This window comes from Meleagris gallopavo, chromosome 21 (genome assembly GCF_905368555.1).
Source record: "Meleagris gallopavo chromosome 21, MGAL_WU_HG_1.1, whole genome shotgun sequence".
In the NCBI taxonomy this organism is placed as follows: domain Eukaryota; kingdom Metazoa; phylum Chordata; class Aves; order Galliformes; family Phasianidae; genus Meleagris; species Meleagris gallopavo.
In genome coordinates, this window is record NC_139424.1 from 8,675,330 (window position 1) to 8,696,107 (window position 20,778).

At 50.2% G+C, this 20,778-nt stretch overlaps 1 protein-coding gene across 2 annotated transcripts; it reads right to left on the reverse strand.

Annotated features, from left to right (window-relative positions):
• Nucleotides 1–5,810: 5,810 nt before the first annotated feature.
• DYNLL2 (dynein light chain LC8-type 2) lies at nt 5,811–12,414 on the reverse strand. Of its 2 annotated transcripts, XM_085240945.1 has the most exons (3): nt 12,255–12,414; nt 9,336–9,474; nt 5,811–7,680 (listed from the first exon to the last, which is right to left on the reverse strand). In XM_085240945.1, exons 2-3 carry the CDS (start codon nt 9,465–9,467, stop codon nt 7,543–7,545), a joined length of 270 nt encoding a protein of 89 aa, XP_085097071.1. In that variant the 5' UTR covers nt 9,468–9,474; nt 12,255–12,414; the 3' UTR covers nt 5,811–7,542. The 2 variants fall into 2 exon arrangements, with proteins under 2 accessions (XP_085097071.1, XP_003211903.2); XM_003211855.5 differs by lacking the exon at nt 12,255–12,414 and having other exon boundaries at nt 9,336–9,503.
• Nucleotides 12,415–20,778: the final 8,364 nt, after the last annotated feature.

The window sequence follows — 20,778 nt, forward strand, 5'->3', positions numbered from 1 at the left end:
CATAACTCTCATGAGAATTTCAGGGGGTTTCTTTGCCGAGCTCTCCAGGTCAGTCCTGCCTCCAAGCATAATGACACTTCACTTCTTATCAGTGATTTCAGAACAGATGAAACACGCGAATCAAGAAAAATCCTCCTGCCCAGGGAAGCAAACACAAAATGCAGATTCTCCTCCTTAGGATGTTCAGCTATGGAGATGCAGTGAGTGCCCAACCGGCAAAGTGCCGCAGTTACCATTCTCCAAAGGCATGTGCAGATTCAGTGCAGCACTTAGCTTTATCTCTGCTGGTGCCAAAGGTGTCTCCCACTGCTTTCTGGCTGTTTTCCCAAGCTGCGGGACAGCTGATGGACAAACAGTGCTGGCTCCAGGCTTGTTTGCCCCTGAAGGACAGACACAGATACTTGAAATATTTTCCTAATCTCGTTTTCTCATGCAAGCAACTGCTGGCGCTGTCAGGGATGTCACTCTGTGGCAGGATGGGGGACATCATGTGGGATGGCCAGAGAAGCCCCCAGCACCCAAGAGCAGCAGGAGGGAGACCACCCATGCTGCTGGGGCCCGGCTGTCCCATCAGGATCTTCTGCTTGTCTCCGTAACTGGTTCATCAGGATAATTCCTTCCCTCCAGTGAGAGGCACTACACCTCCTTCCAAATGTAAGTGCTGCACTCTGAGGTCACCCAGCCCTCCTGAGAGTCGGAGCTCAGATTTCCAAAGCTATTTCTGGGAAGGACTACCAGACTTATTTAACATGGCATAAATAGGCTGTGCTGGGAGTTACTGGTGAGCCTGGTGCAGTGATTCAGGGGCACAACAGGTACTGGTCAGCTGTGATCCAGCCTGTGCTCCTGCTCCCGGCCTTTGTCTTCCCCAGATCTGGCAGAGACTGAGACATCCCCATGCCACGTCTGCAGGTGCTCAGAAGTACCATAAAGGAACACCAAGGAGCAGCTCGGATCACTCTTGTCTGCTGGGAGGGGAATGTGGGATGCAAAATGCAGCAAACAGCTGGGGCTGGGAAAGCGCTGTGCTGGCTGCCAGGGATGCACACCAACCATGAGCTAATCTCAACAAAAATAGGAGTGAAATCATAATTCATCTGCATAATTCATGTGCATAATTTTATAGTTGCTGTATTTTCTCTAGGGATGTATTCTAGAAAATGCTTGCTTTCCCCTCCCCTCTTGTCCTTCCAAAAAGTGCCATAGATACAAATCATTGGAGACAGCAAGGGGTTGTAGCTTTGCTGGGTTACCAAATAAATGATAGATTTCTCTTGAGCTCCTGGCCTACGTCTTGGCAAGCGATGCAAGTTAAAGCTGTTGTATAGACAAGCAGGCTTGTAACAATCACAGGATTTTAATTGCTTTCATTGTGAACCCTGGCTGCTGATTACATCTTTATGAAAAACTAACAGTTTGCGCTTGAAAATGCTAAAAATGTAAAACAATAACGGCAATTGGAGATAATTAATACTTACTCTGAAGCAAGGATTAGACTCCAAAAGGACACTCAGAAAGAACAGAAAGCATTGCCCTGTTTACTACACAGACTACAGGCTGCTTTTCATATGATGTGAGATCTGCCAGTTTAATTGCTTAATGATTTTCTGTAAAATATTTAAGCACCATGATGTCTCGAGCCAGCCCAGCTCTGCTGGAATTGCAGGTGTCAGCGCTGCTGGGGACAGTCACGACACAAAGCCCAGGCCTGGCACCAGTGCTTGCTGAGTCACACCCGGCCCTGCGCTGTGTGAGCCACCAGGGACACAGCACCCGGGGACCTCACTGGAAAGGGCCAAGCTGTACCTGCCCTCAGCCCCACCGTTTCAGGGGATCCTCAGCAGCACAGGCCTGGATTGACCCCTCCAAACTGGCTGATGGGCCGGGTCAGCTGCTCTCTACCAGGTCAGTGTGATCCCTTCAAGAAAAGAAGACCTTTAGAAGTGGATTGACAAAGAGGTTTTGTCTCCATCAAAGCGTTCTGGGCTTTCCTCAAAAATAAAATGCATTTATTTCTTCCCAGTGCCGTGCTGTGGGCTGTGCGCCAGCCATTGCTGCATTCAGGCTGCAGTGGGGCCGTATCCCACCTGCACCCAGACCCCAAAACCACCAGCATGAGATCCTAAGCCTGGAACGAAACACGTAGCCTCTTGCTCATGGAAAGATGTCTGTGTAAGATGGGATTTCTGTTCCTCTGACTCAGCTTAAGCAGCACAGGGCTAAACCCTGTCCTGGCAAGACACTGGCAAACACTTTTCCCAGGTGTGGTTTGGGTGCCTGTGTCCCACAGCAGCCCCCAGCCAGCTCTGCAGCCCCTGGCCCACACACGCTGGTCAGAGGTGCTGCTGCTGCGACTCTGGGAACAAAGGCCGCTTTCATTATGCGAGAGACTGCTGTGGCAAATTCCTGGGATGTTTTTATGGGCTGTAACCAATGCAACGGGAGAAAAGAGCTCCCAGCAGTCTCCTCCCCCTGAAAGCACTCAATTCACACCAGGATGGGAGGAGGTGAAAGGAAAGGCCATGCACGTGTTGAAATGTGGGGGGACTGCAGCTCGCTCACAAACTCCTTCTACTCACCAATCACTAAAACAGCTTCTGCAGGAAGTAAGATGAGCCCCTCCAGGGCCAAATGGAGCTGCCAAATCCTGCTGGGCACTGAGCAGAGCCTTGGGCTGCCCCCCGGCCTCCTGCAGGAGAAGGGATGGGGCCACAACATGGCCATGCAGGGTCAAACCCAAAGCTGAGGCCTGGAGCAGCTGGACGTGAAGAGGAGGAAGTCAGAGGCTAAAAACCAAGAGAAATCCATCTGGAGGCTGCACAGGCAATCTGAATAGATCAACAAGGACCTGACATGTTTTGAGACAGTGCAGATGCTGCATTTACAGCATTTACAGCATTTACAGCAATCCCCACCCAGCACAATGCCAGGAGAACAAGGGACGTTTCAACCCGCCCTTCCCCAGGCACAGTGCTGGGCAGGGGAACATCTCCCTTGTTTCCCCCACCGGTGCTTGGTGTACGACAGCCCTCAGGGAAGCTCACAGGGGGGCTGGAGAAGTTGCTGACCTGAGGAAAAGCAGTTTTTTTTGTCTCAGCAGTAATGAGTTATTATTACTTAGCCTCAGCTAGATGCTGCCTAAAGGGAAGAAGCATCTGATCGTCTTTTAATAAACACAGTTTATCCTCCTGTGAGGAACCTGCAGCTCCCATCTCCATCCAGCACTGAGGCATATGGCTTCAGCACAGGCTTTGTTGCTATGAGTCACAGTCTGGCAAAGGGTGTGGGAGACGCTGCTCAATAAATAGAACAAAGCAGGGAAACCTCGGGTGGGCAGGGATGGCACAGCCCTGCTTCCCGCACCAAGTGGCATCGGCTCTTCAGGATTTACCAGGCAGGGAATGAGCATGAGATAAAAATGATTTCCATGTTTTTCTCTCTTCATCTCAAACCTCCCACAGAAACGCTGCAAAAAAGGAACACGTCCTTCGGGTATCGGGTTTATCAGCAACAGACTCTGCTCCACGTGCTCAGGAAAGACTAAAGCTGCAGTGCCTGTGCTGCAGAGTGATTTTGTGGGGTGGAAGGATGGAGAGCACAGACAAGCATTCCTGGGCATCCCATAGGAGTAGGCTGCAATGCCCAGCCCCTCCATGGGTGCACACAGCAAGGAGGATCTCACCATCACTGGGACCCCTAATAGAACACAGGCAGACACAGAGGAGGATAATACTGTGCCCATGTGGCAAGGAGGCAGGGCTGGCTCCTGCACCCTCTCCAACTGCTTTACTCCAGGCTCCCTCCATAGAGAAATAAATGCTAGGTAATGGCTAATAGCTACATACATGAAACACAGCCACCAAAAAGAGCCTGCACAGTTTTCAATGCCACGGAACTGCTTTTGCAAGGCCACATCTGGAAGAAATACTCTACACAAGGAATTTAAAATTCTGGTTTGTGCAACAATAATGCGACACCCTCCTCAGCCATGAACCACAGTTATCCACAGCAATGCACACGTCTGCAGGCATCGGGCCTGAGCCCACGAGCAGCAGCCAGCAGCTCAGACCCTGCTGCCCTCAGACATTTTCTGAATGCCCATAAAGCAGAATGGTAACATATACTGAGTTCACGTTTAAATAGTGGGTTTTTTTGTGTGTTTTTTTCCCCAAACATCTGTTTGCAGTTTCTTTCTCCCCCCACAGATACATACCTCCACTCACTGTTCTGGATCCAGATGTTTCCAAATAGCTCTGTGTTCTCGCTGAGGCTGAGCAGGCATCCCAGCTTGCTGCTGGCTTCTCCAGCACAGACACAGTTAATGCTCTGAGGCATAATGCAGGCCACCTGCACATGGTGGAAACTGGAGACGAATGTGGAGCACAGCAATGGAAAAATTCAAAGCCAAAAGCTGTGTCAGACAGCGTCTGGGGAGAACAAGGGAAAGGCAGTGGGACACAAAGCTCTGTGTTAAAGCCTCATCCTGCTCTCAGCTGTACAGAGGCAGGTGAGCAGGGCTTGGTTCCCCTGCTAGCCTCATCACTAAAGGTGTAAGCTAGAGTTCCTATTTCTTAGCCTGAAGGGGGGTTTCTGCTGCAATGACACATCTAAGGAAGCAACAAACTCATTTTCTACTTGCATGTGTCAGCTCCAAGGTATGGCATCACTCCAGGATTCCACTTTCCACCAGAGACCATCTTACACCAGCACAACAACCATGGGATGTAACTATACGCATTGAAATAGGCTTCCCCATTGACAGAACAGTCCTAGAAAAGTTCATCGGGAGTTCAGATGAGCAGCCTCCTGTGCAGCAACTGGCATTCCTGAGTCAGTTTTTAACCATTAAGAGCCCCATGCACCAATAGGGATCAACTTCCCCAGCCCCATAGGGCTGCAGATGTTTTCCTGGAGTCGCAGCAATAACTCAGACCCAGGCACACCAGGAATGCAGAGCCTCAGCATGGTTTAGCCTAAACTATAATTCCAGCTAAAAGGCTCACTGGGAATGCAGAGGGAGGAGCAGCACTCCCAGCTCCTCCCAAATATAGAAGCCTCCTCTGTTTTTCAGCACTGTCAGGTGCAGGTTAGACAGGCTGCCTGTGTATAAGAAACACTGCTGCTTGTTTTGGAGTTCTGCTTTCAGCTCATTTTGTAGCTGCTTAACATAAGCCTCACACTTGTCTACAGCTCAGCTTCCCCTCATTTTACATGCCAGTGTTACAGTCCTGCAGCATAGCTGTTACACTGTTGGAGCTGACAAGAGCCCACAGATTTGCCAGAATATCAGGAAAGCTACACATTCAAACTTAGGTTGGTAGGAACAAGCCAGGGAGGCAAGGGGAGTATTGAACATGGCAGCTCCTGGCAGTTTGCAACACTTCCAGATTTTGCCTTGCTATGAAGCACAGAGAGGAACCCAACTTTCCTGCAAAGCAGGGCAGACACCTGAGTACACGCAGGAGCCAGGACCCCAGCTGCTACACTACCCCCAGTCTGCCTGAAGCCATTAAGAGGTCAGACTTAATGCCTTCATATCTAGGTTACTTGGCACAGAAGCACCTGTTAGGGCTGCAGCAGGATGCTCTCCCCTCCATCTCTCCTTCTGGCACAGTGTTTGAGGCAGACTGGAGGTCAGTGCCCATACAGATGGGCCACATATGCTCCCCTGACCAAGTTACTCGCTGCTGCCACAGAGCTGCCTCCTTTGGGTCATCAGCATCTTCCAGGACAGAGAACTTGTCACTCACCTTCCCCAGACAAGAGCAGTTTTTGCATCAGACAGCTGGCAATGAAGAAACCAGAGGCTGTTTAAATGTGTCAATTCACCTTTAATGTTTGAAAAAAATAAATGGTATTTGAGCCATTGCAGTTATGAAGGGAACGTATCTTGCTCCACAAGAGACCGTGAACAGGTTCACATTAGACTCATGCTTGGAAAAAAAACAAATCCAAAACATTCTTTCAGTTCAAGAGTGGAGTTCTCAACAGACAAGACCACAAGAGTGCCCCAGACAGCCCAAGGCACGTTACCCCAGTGCAAACATTTCCATCAACATGAAGTAATGACAGCTACATTCTTTCTAGTTACAACATTGTTCTATCCATATTACAAAATTAGGCATACTTTGGATTTTGCACAGAGACAAGAAAGACTTTACTTCAGGAAGTAGTCAACCTGGGTCATCCAGCCATTTCACAAAGAATAGCTCCCTTCACTCTGCCTTCCCACCCCAGCAGTGACTTGTTACCAACACCAAACTTGTCCCAGAGACACAAGTTAGGCTCACAAGCCCAGTGATATTGCCTATACATTAGTCAACAAACCAATAGATAGACTTTATGACAAGCACTAAATATTTACTTGCCATCACACTGTCCTTCAGGATTTCTCCTACCCAGATAAAAAACACTTCCTGCAGTTTAATCCAAGAGTCAGTACATACTAAGACAACATCACTGCTGAACCTATTGGAGACCAAGACATTTTTCTGCCACTGAAGCAGATGTCACATGAGTTTCCTTCACACAAACATCACATGTAAATATAACTTCTTGGTACTGTGCTTTAAGAACAAAAGCAGATATCAGAACATGGAGGACAGCCCTCCAGAAATAGCTTATCAGCTACAGAAATTAAAAAAAGGAGACAGTGGCCACTTACAAATCTTCCACATGACTAGCTTGTTTTAAAGGAGAGCATCAAGTTAAGGCAGTGTTGAGACAACTGGCTAAAAACATGCCAAATAAGTTGTTGTCAGTAGTCACCAATTTGATATCTACTCCATTTCAGGGATGGGCCACGTGGCCAACTTTAGATCTCAGTATCAAGGTCTAAAGACTTCAGCCAGAGGTTGCTGCAGGAAGCAGCATCTCAAGGGGATGCTTCTTGAAGTCTTCTAGACCAGGCTGAGGTGCTTACAAGCCTAGGTCAATGTTTCAGCAGAGCCAAAAAATACAGTGATGGGTACTGAAAGAACACTGAGGGTGCCAGCTGCAAGTCTGTTTTTAATCACAGTCCAGGGTGGAGTTCAACATGTGTGAAAGCCACGTAAATAAGAGCCACCCTACCAGCTTTCAGGTGGATTAAGTACCTGCGCTGAGGTTACTAGGAGAGCCAGCTCTCTACAGTCTGCAGGGTGGGTACAGAGGCTCACACTGGCTTTGCTCCTCATTACAAGATTAACAGTCTAGTAAAACTCCATAAGGAAGTCAGGGTCTTTTTGGCCTGCCCAAAGAAGTTTTCCCAGCCTCAAAGAAGGAATTACCACTGAGGGAGCTGTTGTGGAACAGTTTTATTTCTTACCACGTAAAGGCCATTGTTTAAGCATTTACAGGTTTCCTAGTGCAATACAACCAAAAAAAAGCAGTAACAAAAAAATGCCGCCTTCTTCCCAGGCAACTAAACAGAAGTAGAATTTTACTGCAACATATACACATTAAATATAGTATACAGTCCATGCAGCGGCATAGCCATGTTAAGGGGAGTCGTGGCTTCAGCCATCAGTGCATTACAGTCCAGATTTCACTTGCTCCTACTTCCTATCCAGACTTGAAGAGAAGAATTGCAACCTGACCCAAGTAAAAATAGATGAAGTGCTTTGTCTCATGTGTTACGTAGCTGCCAAAGTTTCTGCCAACAATGCAGTGCCAAGTTGGGTTGTATTTCTTGTCAAATTCCTGAAGAAACAGAAGAGAGGCATTAAGGCCAAGAAAGCCCACATGAAAATAGCTCTAAGTACAAATTCTTAGCTGGTTCTGTTCACACTAACTCCTCTCCTCCCACCTGCAGCATCTTTAGATTTCCCACTGCAAGATACCATTGTATTAAGCGAAGTAGTGATTGACACAAGCCAGGCCTCTGCACTGCACTGGCTTGTCTGAAGGATCCAACACAAGCAAATTATCTCCTGAGATCTGGAACATGCATCAGCCTTGGGCAGAATGAGCAGACGTAAGAGCTCTCCTCAGTACAGCACTATACAGGCCGTTCATGTAGGTAGCTGAGGGGAATATTTCTACTCTCCCATTCCAATCCTACTCAAAAAAAAAAAAAAAAGATTTTGGCATGTCTGCTCTAGCAAGGCATTGAGCTTAAAGGTCACCTAAGTAAAAGAAGTCTGGTTTATGCTGTTTGGGACACTTCTTCATTAACAGGAGAATGTTCCAATGAAAGTAAGCAAGAAGATTCACAGGACACAGCTAAGATCTTTGAGGTAAAAGTTACACAAAAGGAACACTGGTCTATTAATTTTTTTAGTCTGTTTAGCAGGTGAGAGTGCATTTTCTTCCCTCTAATACATAACACCCAGGAACACCTTCCCTCACCCAGACAGAGCCAGAAGAGCACAAAGTTAAAGATTAAAGCAAGCATTAGTCCTCAGACAGCAGCAAGAGTCTCAGCTCCTTGCAGGTAACCTTTGAAGTAGGTAAAAAGCTTTCTTGCCAGGACATGAAGGTGCAACAAATAATTTCACCCAACACTCTTAGGAACTAAAGGCCAACTTTTTGGATTCTCTGTTGCATTCACTCACTTTGCACACTGCATTGCCTCAAGCACTTTGAGACAGGTCTTGCTTCAACAGATCAAAGTGATCTGAGAAGTTAGGAAACATCTTTGAATCCATCTACGCTTAGATTACAAGCAAGGCCCAAAAGCTAATCCTGGTGCCAGGACTACATAATCATTTTGCTCCTTCAAAATGACTTTGGCCATTCTTCAGAGAAGTGGCTATAGATGGAACTGACAGCTCCCCAGATGCTGTCAAGCAAGAGACAGAAGTTAATGGGCTCCCACAAACAGGGAAACTTCATGAGCCAGGGGAACTGCCTGCACTGCTTTTAAAGCAGCTTGTTTGTACATTCCTGCCAGGCAGAACGACGCTGCATCCTCCTCCACACCCACCACCCTGGAGTCTGGAACACTACAAACAGAACTGCTCATGCAGGGCTGCCCACTTCTGCGTGAAGCTTCGGAGTAATCCCATCCTGCACCTGTACTGCCAGTCAAGCAGAAGCAGTCAAGCAAAAGCAGCAGTATCCATGGAGCAAGCCCTAAGCAGAGGCTGCAGCCAGCTCTTAAGGCTAGCAAATTGAGAGGGAAAGCACTCAAACTGCTTGCTGAGAGCAGCAATACACCAGGCCCTGCTCTGCCACAGTCTTCCTCCGACCTTGGAAAAGTCACCCCATCCTCTTGGGAATAACAATGAAGAAGCAAAGAAAACATCTTCTTCCAAACACTGAAGCATGAAGTGTCAGACACTCAGGCTCAACACACGCATACTTAAGAGCTGCAGGAAGTCTCAGGCAGAGCACCCCCCTCATCCCTTAGTTACCTTCTTTATATATGCTGCAATGTCCTTTTCTATGTTGTACTTCTCCATTGCCTGTGTGGCACAGTCAACAGCATCCTGCTGCATGTCCTCGGACATGTCTGCATTCTTGATGACAGCCTTTCTGTCAGACATCGTGAACCTAAGGCAGAACATAGATTCCTTTAATCTCTTCCCAAGAAAGGAGCAGCTGCCCATGCTCACAGGTTTTCCTTTATGGCAAACTGCATCACAGGCCAATACTATGAAATCTGTTACACCCAGTGTGAGTTTATCAGGGAGCCTATTGCAGTCCCAGGCTAAGATCCTTTACAGCTGGAACACCGAAGCATTGGCAATGTCTGGAGGTTAGATCAGAGAGCCCAACATCATCACCTGCATCAAACAGGCAAAAAAAAAAAGCTGTGTGGGAGGAGACAAGATCTGCAGAGACAGAGCCCTCCTATATATCTATAGGCTACAGCCAAGTGTGCCTTCCAGGTGCACCAATGGTTTGGAGCATCACCTGCTTGGAGCCTCAGGAGCTGCCCCCAGACCTGTACCCAGCAGCAGCTTGCTAAGCATGACAACAGTAATAGTACTTTTATTTTGCCCTTGACCAGCAGCTACTGTTGCTAGTTCTGCTTGGAATGAACATTGTTCCACAGTCAGCCTATCATTTCAACACTGCTGCTAAACCCCAGATTTCAGCTACTCCCACAGGACAAAGCAAGTCTGACAAACCAGAAACACCACGCTACAGCTTAACAGGCTGGGGGAAGCCAGCCACTGCTAGGGCCAGGGAAGGGTACCTCCAGTCTTTCTTCCCCTGCCTGTAGATCACAGCACAGGTGTGAGACACCAGCACACCAGCACTACCCATCACCTCTAAGAAACCAGGAAATGGTAACTTGAGTTGAGCATTTAACCTCCTTCACTGTGAGCTAGTTGACATGTACGGAGCCACTGACATGTAGACTTACCACAGCCTTTCTATGAGGCAGTCAGCATTGGGAATGCAGTCCACACTATCATAGAAAGCAGGGTCTTAGCAATCCCAGCCCCACAGCCTTTCTTGTAGCAAGGAAAGGAGCCCTGTGCAGCACTGCGGGCTGGCCTGCTCCAAATCCCAGTCTGGACACCAGAGCCACATCCCAGGGAGTGCCCAGTTAGGAAGCAAGCACCATCTGTGAGGCTGGTCAAGCAAAGGCTTATGCTGAGAAGAAGCACTGCTGCTCACCTCAGCAGCAGCTCTTACCAGAGTGCACTAAAACTTTGTGAAATAAGCTTCTTCTGGCAAGAAGTACCTCCAATTAAGCCTGCAAAATACCCTTAAGTTTACTAGATCTCTCTACAGTGCTGTGAGCCCATACAATAGTACCAAGGATGTTTTGAAATTGTGAAACTACACATTCATAGCTTTACCAAAGAGTGAAGAAAATCTGCTGCAATGATCGCTTCCTGGAACACTCCCAGAAAACTGAAGGAGTAGCTTTGTTACAGCAATTAAAGTAGCCTGCTACCCAGAGAGAAAGAGAATCCAGTTACATAATTGCAGCCGTACAATTAAAATACTTCAATTCTTTACTCTGTCTGCACTTGAAGTCTTCTACTGCAAACTTAATTTATACTATGTAGATGTGGTGCTTAAAAGAGCACTGCTATTGACATACCCTAAAAGCACCACGAGGAACGACAGGAACTGAGCTCAGACAGCAACAGAGTACACGCCTCTATCACTGCTCTGGAAAAGCCACTTGCAGACAGTTTGTTCCCCTCTCTGCTGCGGTTTGAGCCAGCAGGCTCTAGCATGGGGCCTAGAAATCCTGACAGGGCAAGACTTGACTCAGAAGAACCAAGCTAACAGCCTGCAAATATGGACTCATCCAGGGGGTTAGCAACCCCTCGGAAGAGCCTTCTGCAGGTCCACCCCACAGGAAAAGTGACACAGAGATTCACTCATGGATATTCTCCCAGGAAAACCTCTTTGAGGAACACCTGGCCTTCATACATCTGCAACACACGGAGTTCAGAGGACATCTGCCATTACATAAGCAGACATCAAGCGACCTGCAAAAAGTACCTTCTGTCCCCATCATTCTGGCAAGGAACATCTCAGTACAGAATGGTGCCTTCAACGGCCAACAGCACCAGAGTAAGAGCCCACCATCCTTCAGAAGAGCTGCAGGGCCAGCCTGCCCTCTCCTGTACCACTGCTCCAGGCACAGCAGCCTCCCAAAGCCAGTCATGGCAGTGCTAGAAGCCAGACCCCTCCCCACACACCCACCTGAGCACCCAGAGACAGTCTGGGCTTCAGCTCCCTCCCCGGGTGTGACATGGGCATCCTTCCTGCACAGCAGCCCAACTGCACGAGGCCACGTCTCAGCCTTAAGGCACAGCTGGCCCTCGGGGCCTTGCACCCACATGCAGCTCTCTTTGTGAGGAAATGCAAAGCCCGGCGCCTGGCGGGGCAGGACGGGCCCTGGGAAGGCGTAACGGCACAGCTCTGAGAGCCACCCCTCCAGGTCGCGTCTTCAGGGAGAAGCAGACCAGGGCAGGTTGAGGCTTCGGGACGGGGATCAGGCCCAGGCCGGTACCCAAAGCACTCCCGACAGGGCGGCAGGACGAGGCACGGCTCCCAGCCCTGCAGAAGCAACCCTGGGCGAGGCGCGGCCCTTTCCCAGCGAGAGGCGGCCCCGCGGCCTCCCGAGCCGAGCGCAGGCCAAGGCACCGCGTGACCTTCACCGGGGGGAGCCCCGGGGGCGGCGGTGACCTTGCGCGGAGCGAGGCCGGCAGGAGCCGCCGGGGCGGGGCGGCCTCGGATAATCGGACGGAGCCGCCCGGAGCCGCGACCCGCCCCGCCGTACGCATGGACCGGGCGGTACCGGGCGAGGCGCGGCGTTTCCCGCAGCCCCAGCCCCAGCCCAGCGGGGCGCCGCTCACCTTCACAGTGACAGGGCCAACCGGGGAGAGCGAGGCACGGCACCAAGGAGGAGGTGGGAGGAGGCCCGGACCCGCTCGCCTCTCTCTGCCCGTTCCGCTCCGCTCCCTGCGCCGCGCCGAGCGCTCTGCGCCGCGCCGCCGCGCCGCGCTCAAATACCGCCCCGCCCGCTGCGGCGCGCGGACCGCCGCGCCCTCATTGGCTGCGCCTCGCGCCACGCCGCGCGCCTATTGGCTGCTCCGCAGCGCTGCCCGCCGGCCCGGCCCGTCCGCCCGCGCTGCTCTGCCTACATCCTGTTTCATCCCACAATGCCGCGCGGCGCGCGCGGGGCGGGGCGGTGCCGGGGGCGGGGTGGTGCCGTCCCCTCAGCGTGAGGGGCGGAGCCGGGCCGTACCGCCCGCGCTGGGCTTCCCTGGATCTTAACTGCTTGCAGGGGCACCCGCATCTCGCCGGGGGTCCGTCACGCCCCGGGAGGGACGCCTTGTTCGGCGGAGGGCTGTCGCTGGGCGCAGAGACCCGGCGCACGTCGGCGGGGCCGGCCTGGGGCTCCATGGGCCTTCTGCTCCGCGTTCTCAGGAAGATGCGGGTGTCCTCTGGTGACAGGACTAAAAGCGCCCTCCATCAACGCGCTGTGAGCGTACGGCTGTCCTCGGGGTGCCCGGTGTGCCGGGATGGCAGCCCGCCAGCCCTGATTCTGGTTGTTCCCTCTCAGCCGGCACAGGTGCCGAGGAACTGCCCGAAGGAGAGCCGGGCAGGAAGGTGTTCCCGCTGCCACACCGCAGAGCGGGCTGCGCCGGCTCCCATCCCCGGCATTGGGGCTCGACGCTCCCAAACCGTGTTTACAGAAGCTCGCCGTGCGCCCAGCCTGGTCCTGCTGCTGTGGCTCAGCGGAGCTGGGTTTCCCGGTCCGTACTGCTGCAGCACCCCTTGCTAAGTGAAGGAGCTTCGTTACTAGGGAGGGTTCTGAGCTTCTGTAAGAGTCAGCTCTCCATTCCCGCCCCTCCTACTGACATATCTGCTTAATCCTCGTGTGCATTAATGACCGCCACAAAGTCGAGGTAGCTGCAGTTTAACATAATGTTAATCCTGAACTGAGGCTAGGGCAGATGATGGGGGCAAAGCAGATCTTAAGACTGGAAATGGCTGCTGAACTGTGCCTGCCCTGTACAGCAGGAGCCCCGGACCTCGAACCAGGAGCAGGAGCTGCCTACAGCCTGGCCAGTAGCAGTGCAGCACTGGCTCTGTGGGCTGGGTGCTTCTGTACACGGAAAGGAGCATGGCCTGCACAGGAGGAAGTGATTCAAGTGGGAGATGCGTTCCTAAATCGTGACAAAAAACATTTATTTATAAATTGCTCTGGGTGCACTATATAAGGCACTTCAGAGAGATGAAAAGGGCCTGGCTGTGCAGAGCTGCTTGCCATCTAAGGCTGTGCTCATCCGCCAGTCCAGCTCTGCGCTGCGGCCAGGCGCTTCCTGACCAGGCACATTTCCAGCCCCAGCCGTGGCTTGGCTCCTCTGTTCTCAGGAATGGCCTTTCTGCCTGGGTCTCTGTCCTGAAGCCAGGGAAATATCTGCAGTGAAACCACACATCTACAGAGACAACTGTACAAGCATTGCCTTTATCTTCTCTCCCTGCAGTAACTCCTTCTGTCTTCCTTCCTCCATCGTGCCTCCTTTACCTGCTCATTTCCAGAGTCTGCCATCAGCTGTTCTGTTTGCCAATAATCATCAATAAAAACAGCAGCAGCGGAAGAGCAGCTTCTTTTTTTAACTCATCTCCCAGCTCTCTCGTGGCTCGGGGATGTGGCATGGCAGTGATACCCCTAGCATCCTGATGGCACCATGGCAGTGCATACGAGGGACATTTGGCCATTCATTGTATCAGCACAAAGCCCCTCTGCCAAGAGCTGTCTGCTGTGGTCAGAGCACAAATATCCCAGCAGGGCTGTTGTGATGGCTTTCCTGGTCTGGAGACATTGCAATCACAGATAATCTTCCTTCTGGGACTGGTACCTCAAGCAAAGGGCCCAGCATCTCAGACCTCCTCAAAGGGACAAGCTGCAAAGCACCTGCACAGAAACAAAGTGCTAGTGTCAGGGATGCTGCTGAGCAGTTTATGCCCCACATCTGGTTTCTGCTGAGGCTCGCAGGGCTGCCTGCACAGCTGCAGTGTGACAGAGCCGTCGCTCCTACAACCCTCCCTTGGTCCCCCCCATCTGTCCTGTAGCAAAGGACATGTACAGGCATATCTCTAAGGTAAATGGTCTTAAAAATATGATGAGCTGTAGATGGCTTTTTGTCTAAACATTGCTTTCCACAAGGTAGTGTGTTGCCTGCAATCCCACAAGCATGACAGAAAACTCTTTAATACTAAATGGCTTGTGAGGCTTATTAATATGTATTCAGGTCATCTGCTTGCTACAAGTTTTTGCAAGTGACTTGTGGTGTGCAATTCATGCAGGATCCATAAACAAAAATACCTATCTGGAATCTGGGCAGGGTCACGTTAGCACAGGAATGCAATTAGTGCCTGTATGTACACTGCAGCAGGACGAGGGCAGCTCCAGCATCCCAGGCAAGAAACAGGCTGGGACCTCCCTCTGGTCTGTTCTCCTCACAGGTGAAAGGCAGGCTTAGAAGGGCCTTAAACACCAAAGGAAAAAGTTGTTTCAGAGCCATGTGCCACACATTGCTCTCTCCTCATCCTTCCGTGGTCGCAGCCCACAGGAGTGTCCCCACTCAGGGAACACACAGCAGGCTCACATGCAAGTTGAGTGTTCATGCATGAATTAAGTGAACAGTCATGCATGCACTAAATGGGCGTTAATATGCAAAGTAACTGGGCACTTGTGCAAAATACTTGGGTGCTCATTCATGCATTGATTGGGTGCTCATGTGGGCAGTAATTAGGCATTCATGCATGCAGAAACCAAGCATTCATGCATGGGCTGATCCTGCACTTGTGCAGGAGCCAGTTGTGACTGTGTAAGTCCACCAAGTGCACAAACAAGAGCCCTCTGGCTGCTCACATGGGCACTGTTTGGCACTCAGGCATCTTCCTGAATGAAGCAAGTGCTCCTACACGGAGACTCTGGGTGCTCACACAGAAAACATTGGGTGCTCTGCATTCACCAATGGGGATCTCATATGTGCATCTGTCAGGCACTCATGCCTAAACAGGATGTTCATGCAGACATTGCTGGCCACTTGCACCTGGCTAATTGGACACTCATTAATAAAGTAATTGGGTGAGTGAGCTAGCTCAGAGTGAGCTATTTGGGTGCTCATGCAGGATTGCAGCAACCCTGTAATTTATGCCCTGCAGGCTTCCATCAGCAATGATGCACCCAGAGCCTGGCCAGGAACCCCCAGCCCTCCTATTGAGCTCCTGGGGCACAGAACAGAGCTGCTGCCCTCAGACGATGCAGAACTCACTCCAGCACAGCAAGGATGCACGGTGTTCCAAATGCAGGTCTGTGATGTAGGTCAGCACCACTTCTGTGCTTTACTTAGGCTCTAGCAGTTCCCTAACTGAGTGAAGGAAAAAGAGGGAAAATAATGGAATCTGGAATCACTATTCTTGATGCTATACTGACACAGCTGCCCTCCCTGGTCAATCATACTGATGCTCTCAGTTCATTTTGCAGAAGGATCTACAATACTTGGCCCAATCAATAAATACACATTTTATGCGTCCCTTAAGCCTGTAATACATCTCTGGGTGTAAGAGCCCATGAGGGATTTGGTTTTAATTAGAGAGATGCTCCAGGCTGCTCGGCCCAGGTGCAGGGGGGGCCACTAGCGCTGCCCCAGCCAGCCTCAGCAAGAGCAGCCCCACATCCTGGGATATGCCAGCATATCTGAAGGCAACTGTGATTTATTTTGAAACAGGATGCTGAAATCCTGCTTGCATCTCCAGCAAGAGGGCAAGGCAGCTCTTCTGGTGGGATGCATGTGACATTTGGGCTTTGCTATCAGCGATGTGGCTCTTTGTGCAGACAGTAATGCCCTGCACGAGAAGGGCACCTGAACATCGCCTTCTGTGGCCGGTAAAACCAGCTCCGAAACCCAGAGGAGCTTTTGGAAGCACTTCAGCACTTTTGTCCAAACAAAAGGCAGCTTTATCTAATAGAAGTACTGAAGAGACAGGAAGAAAACTCGACTTTGTGTAATTTACTGCTTCTGGATCCCATGCTGTCCATCCTCACCCTCTCCCCTCAGTGCAGCCCATGCAGTGCCTGTTCTGAGGCAGGGTCTGGCTGTGCTCCCTAGGCCACAGAGCATCACTCTGCTGTGGTTTGGAGGTGCTGAGATGGAGTTCATGGCAAGGAAAGGGCACAGATTTCTGTCCATCAGCCCTGGCATGGCACAGCATTTGGTTCATGTTTGCTTCCAGCAGACAAGTGGTCACAGTGCATGGCTGCTCTGCTCAGTGGGAGAGGAAGAAGAAAAAGGTGAATAAAAAAGAAGAAGAAAAAAAAAAGTCCTGGGGGAAAACAAATACTTTCTGACATCTTTTATGCTCTCAAAGAAAACAAAAGTGTACCGAACTGCTGCTTTATGTTTCCCCCAAGGGCCAGCAGCATGCATTGGCTGGTTTATTCCCTTTGCTGCGGACACAGAGTCCATAATGGAAATAGCACTGCAGTGAGGTGCACAGCCCCATGCAAAAGGAAACAAATCCATCTGCTGACCTGGTGAGCTGGGCCCCATGCCTTTGCAGCTCAGCTCTCCCGGAGTCCCCTGCACCTCTCCTGCCTGCCCATGTCTGGCATTTCAGAGAACAAAATGGTAATGTACTGCCTGGGAAACAACATAAGGAATTGCTATGTAAGGTAGCTGCTCTGGATACACTTTTCCTACAGCTTATATAAAAAGAAATCACCAGAACTACATTCACGTGGGGTCACATCCTGCCTGAACACCCCGGGCAGAACACAGCACAGACATCACTGCTGCCTGCAGTCTGATTGAACACTAATGGAAAACCTCCTTTACAAACCACTGAGGCCTGGCAAATTGGGGCTATTTTTGGAGAGCAAAAAGCCTCAGATCTACTCACACACCTGAGGGAGGCACAATCAAGAGGACATTGGTACGCATGGACCTCGTGTCCCTGCTGGACAGACAGACGCTGAAATGAGCACCCAGGAGATGGCTGTGCCTTTTGTTTACTCATTCCTTGGCAGGAAGGAGAGAGCTTGTGTTTTGTGTTCATTACCAGTGTTTCTGTTTCTCGTCCTCCAGAGCACCCGGCAGCACAGTAGGAGTGCCCAGCAGGGACCACAGGGACAGCAACTGCCACAGCAGCTTGGGGCTCACCAGGGACTCTGGGCTCAGTTCCACCCACATGGTGAGGAACCGAAGGGAACCTCACCTTGAAGTCATGGCAACATGACAACAAGGCAGCACATATCCCACCAAATCCTCATTTTGTTAATGAGCTTTTAATTGTTGCTAGCAAGACAAATAGAGATGTTACAGTCACGGCTCTTCTGAGTAAGTCGTATTTAATAGCTTCGGGGGTGTAGGTGTTATTATGATCAGTGTTCCAGGATTTCTAAAACCCAAGCATCTCTCCCAACTCATCATCCTCGTGCTGTTAGCTCGGCTACAGGCATCACGTGTGGGAGCAGCAACAGAGCATGGGCAGTGCCCCATGGCAGTACTGTGACCCTTCGCCCCGTGTGCCCTGCAGGCATGCTCAGCCTAACTCTTAGCAAATAACTTCCATCACCTTTTAAGTCGCATTCATGACTTTGTTATGACCCTGGTCTCAACGCACAGGGGCTGCATCTCTGCCTGCTCTTCTGGCGGCTTTCCTAACCCTGCCCTCCATCCGTGTTTTTCACCCGGGTTGGCTTCCAGGTAGAATTTGCACAGCCAAGGTGTGCATCGGGACAAGCCACAGCAAGTGCACATCAAATCTTGTGGCTTATGCATAAATCTAAATAAATAAGGAGCTGTGCCACTCTGCCCTTTACGGGAAACATTTCCCACCTTGCTGACTTTCATTGTCCTGTTGCTACACTCAGAGTTTCTCTGAAAAAAGTCACAAGTTGCAGTTTGGTATCTTTTCTGCACAAGTAAATGCATGGCATGGTGCCTCTCAGACACCTCTGGCTCAACATGTAGAGCTGCAGAGACAGTCTGTGCAGTTTTGTGTCACTGCTGATCTGCCAATGAACCCAGTTCCCCGGAACCATTGTCACGGATCAGGAAGTTTGGACAACTCAGTTCTACAATAACTGTTCCAGCTCACAGCACTGTTTAAAAACAGCCCTTTTCTCCCAAACAATCCCAAACAGGGCTTTAGGGGTTGTTATTTTGCAATGCAGCGTGACAGGATTAATCCCTGCCCAATTCTGCAGCACTTTAGGAGCAGTTCTCTCATCCCAGCCCTGGGAAAGCCGCCACTCCTCCAATGCTTCTGTTTCATCATCAGTAAAAGTGAATAATGAGCTCACTGCTGTGTCTTCACGCCAAGAGCCATCTGTGGCATCACATGGCTGTCTGAGCAGAGCGAGGGCTGCTTAACAGCGTGGGAAAAGAAGAGGGGAGAAGGAAAGCTGTGAGGATGCCAGTGAGGGCCAAACCAAACCTGCTGGGCTTCATTTGCAATGTGAGAAGCCGAGAGCAGGCAGTGGGAGCACGGCAGGCTGAGCCCCGGCACAGCTCCACCCAGAGGAGCTGGGTGACTTGGTTCATGTTTGCTTTGCTGATCGATTCTCTGCTTGAAAGCTCTGTTCTCCACTGTGAGAACAGAAGCCCGTCATTTTACAGCAGCTGGTTGACATTTTTGGTTTATTTGATTTTTTTTTCCAACTATTTGTCATTTCTTACCTAGTAATTTATTTTCTACGTAATTAATGTTTAATGATTCTCCACAAATACATTTTTTCAGAAAGCCAAAAGCAGTTCTGAAAAAGCAACCAAACATTCTGCAGCTTATCCAAATGCTTTAAGTGCTCCGCTGATAACACGGAGCTAAAAAAGGTAATGAGAAAGAAAACATTCAATAATTCTATGAAGAGACACTTCATTAAAGTAATTAAAGCTATCATTTAAAGTAGTTATAAGGACTATTAACACACAAAAGAAATTGTGTGGTGGGTTTTAGCAGACCAGGCAGATTCACCATTATCTTATGATGCCTTTAAGAATAACTTCCACAGTTTATTAAGAGTCATTCCCAGGCATAGGATGGAGCCTTGTCCATATATGCGAAGAGCGTGGTTGGGGTCTTTCAACCAGTTCACTCTCTGGTTTCAAGAGAACAGTGAAACCATTAAAACTCCTTGAAGATGCAGGAAATCCCCAGGAACCAGGAGTTGTATTTGGGTAAAGCACCGCTTCTGATGATGGGCTTTGCTCATCACATCTTTCTGTGATTAATAGCAGTTTTTAAACCACCAGCAATCCAGCACAGATATCACCAATGTCAGAAACCATTAGAGCAGAGGACACTACTGCACTTTAACCCACAGAAAGGGAAATGAAAGGCACTGATAATAATCAAGCGCATTATAACTTCATAGTGAGAATGTTTTCACTGTGAAACGTTTTCTAATGCCATGAGGATCGCCGTTTGCTGGAGGAAGACGCACTTTTAATTAACATATGAAAATGAAGTAAGCATGACAGCCACTACTAAGCGCTAGGACATTTCTCAAAATCCCTTCATTAATCAGGAGCACAAGGGATTTTCTCCACGCTGACTTGCTGCGTTTCCCCATCTCTGTGGTGCTGTGATTCAGCCCTCCAGCACCAGGCGGGCTCAGCGCTGCTGCTGGCAGAGCCAGCCAGGCTGCAGGCAGGCAACCACTGTGTGCCCCAGTGCCACATCTGACCTCACAACGCATTGCCACCTCTGCAAAAGCAAAGCGCGATCTCCAGGAAGCCAAGCGTGAGCCAACGGAGCGGGGAACGCTCTGCCCTCTTGAGCCGGGCAAAGGCTTTATGCTGTATTAAAAAAAAAAAAGAGAAAAAAAAGAAAAAAGAGGATGTTTGAATTCCCTGTCACCAGGGAGGAGCTGCCGGCCAAAAGAATGCTTGTTTTTAAACCAAAGCTTGGCTCATCTAATTGCAGCCTCATTAGCTAAAAGCAATTTATGTTAAAAATTACATCTGCTGCCTGAAGAAACGTCAGGGATGTGTGACTAACAAGGATAACATCCCGGTGTTTTAGTGCCTTCATAGTCATTCCAATCTCATAGAGAAAACAAACACAGCGGGCCGTTATTTCCCTGACGGCTCTGCTCACACCGCCGTTACAAAGCGCCCATCGTTACACACAATTCCGCTTCCATTTCCCATCCCCGGTTTTTGCACTTTTGTTTTATTCACTGACGCAGACACGAACGGGCACTGACGTTCGGTTTGTCCTTTATTTGGATTCCCGAAGCCGCACTGCTGACCGAAGGCAGCCTGGCGGCCGTGCCGTGCCGCGCTGTGCCCGGGGAGCCCCGCAGCGGCGCCCGGAGGCGGGAGGTGACGCCGCTCCGTGCCCTCGGGCGGCCATTTT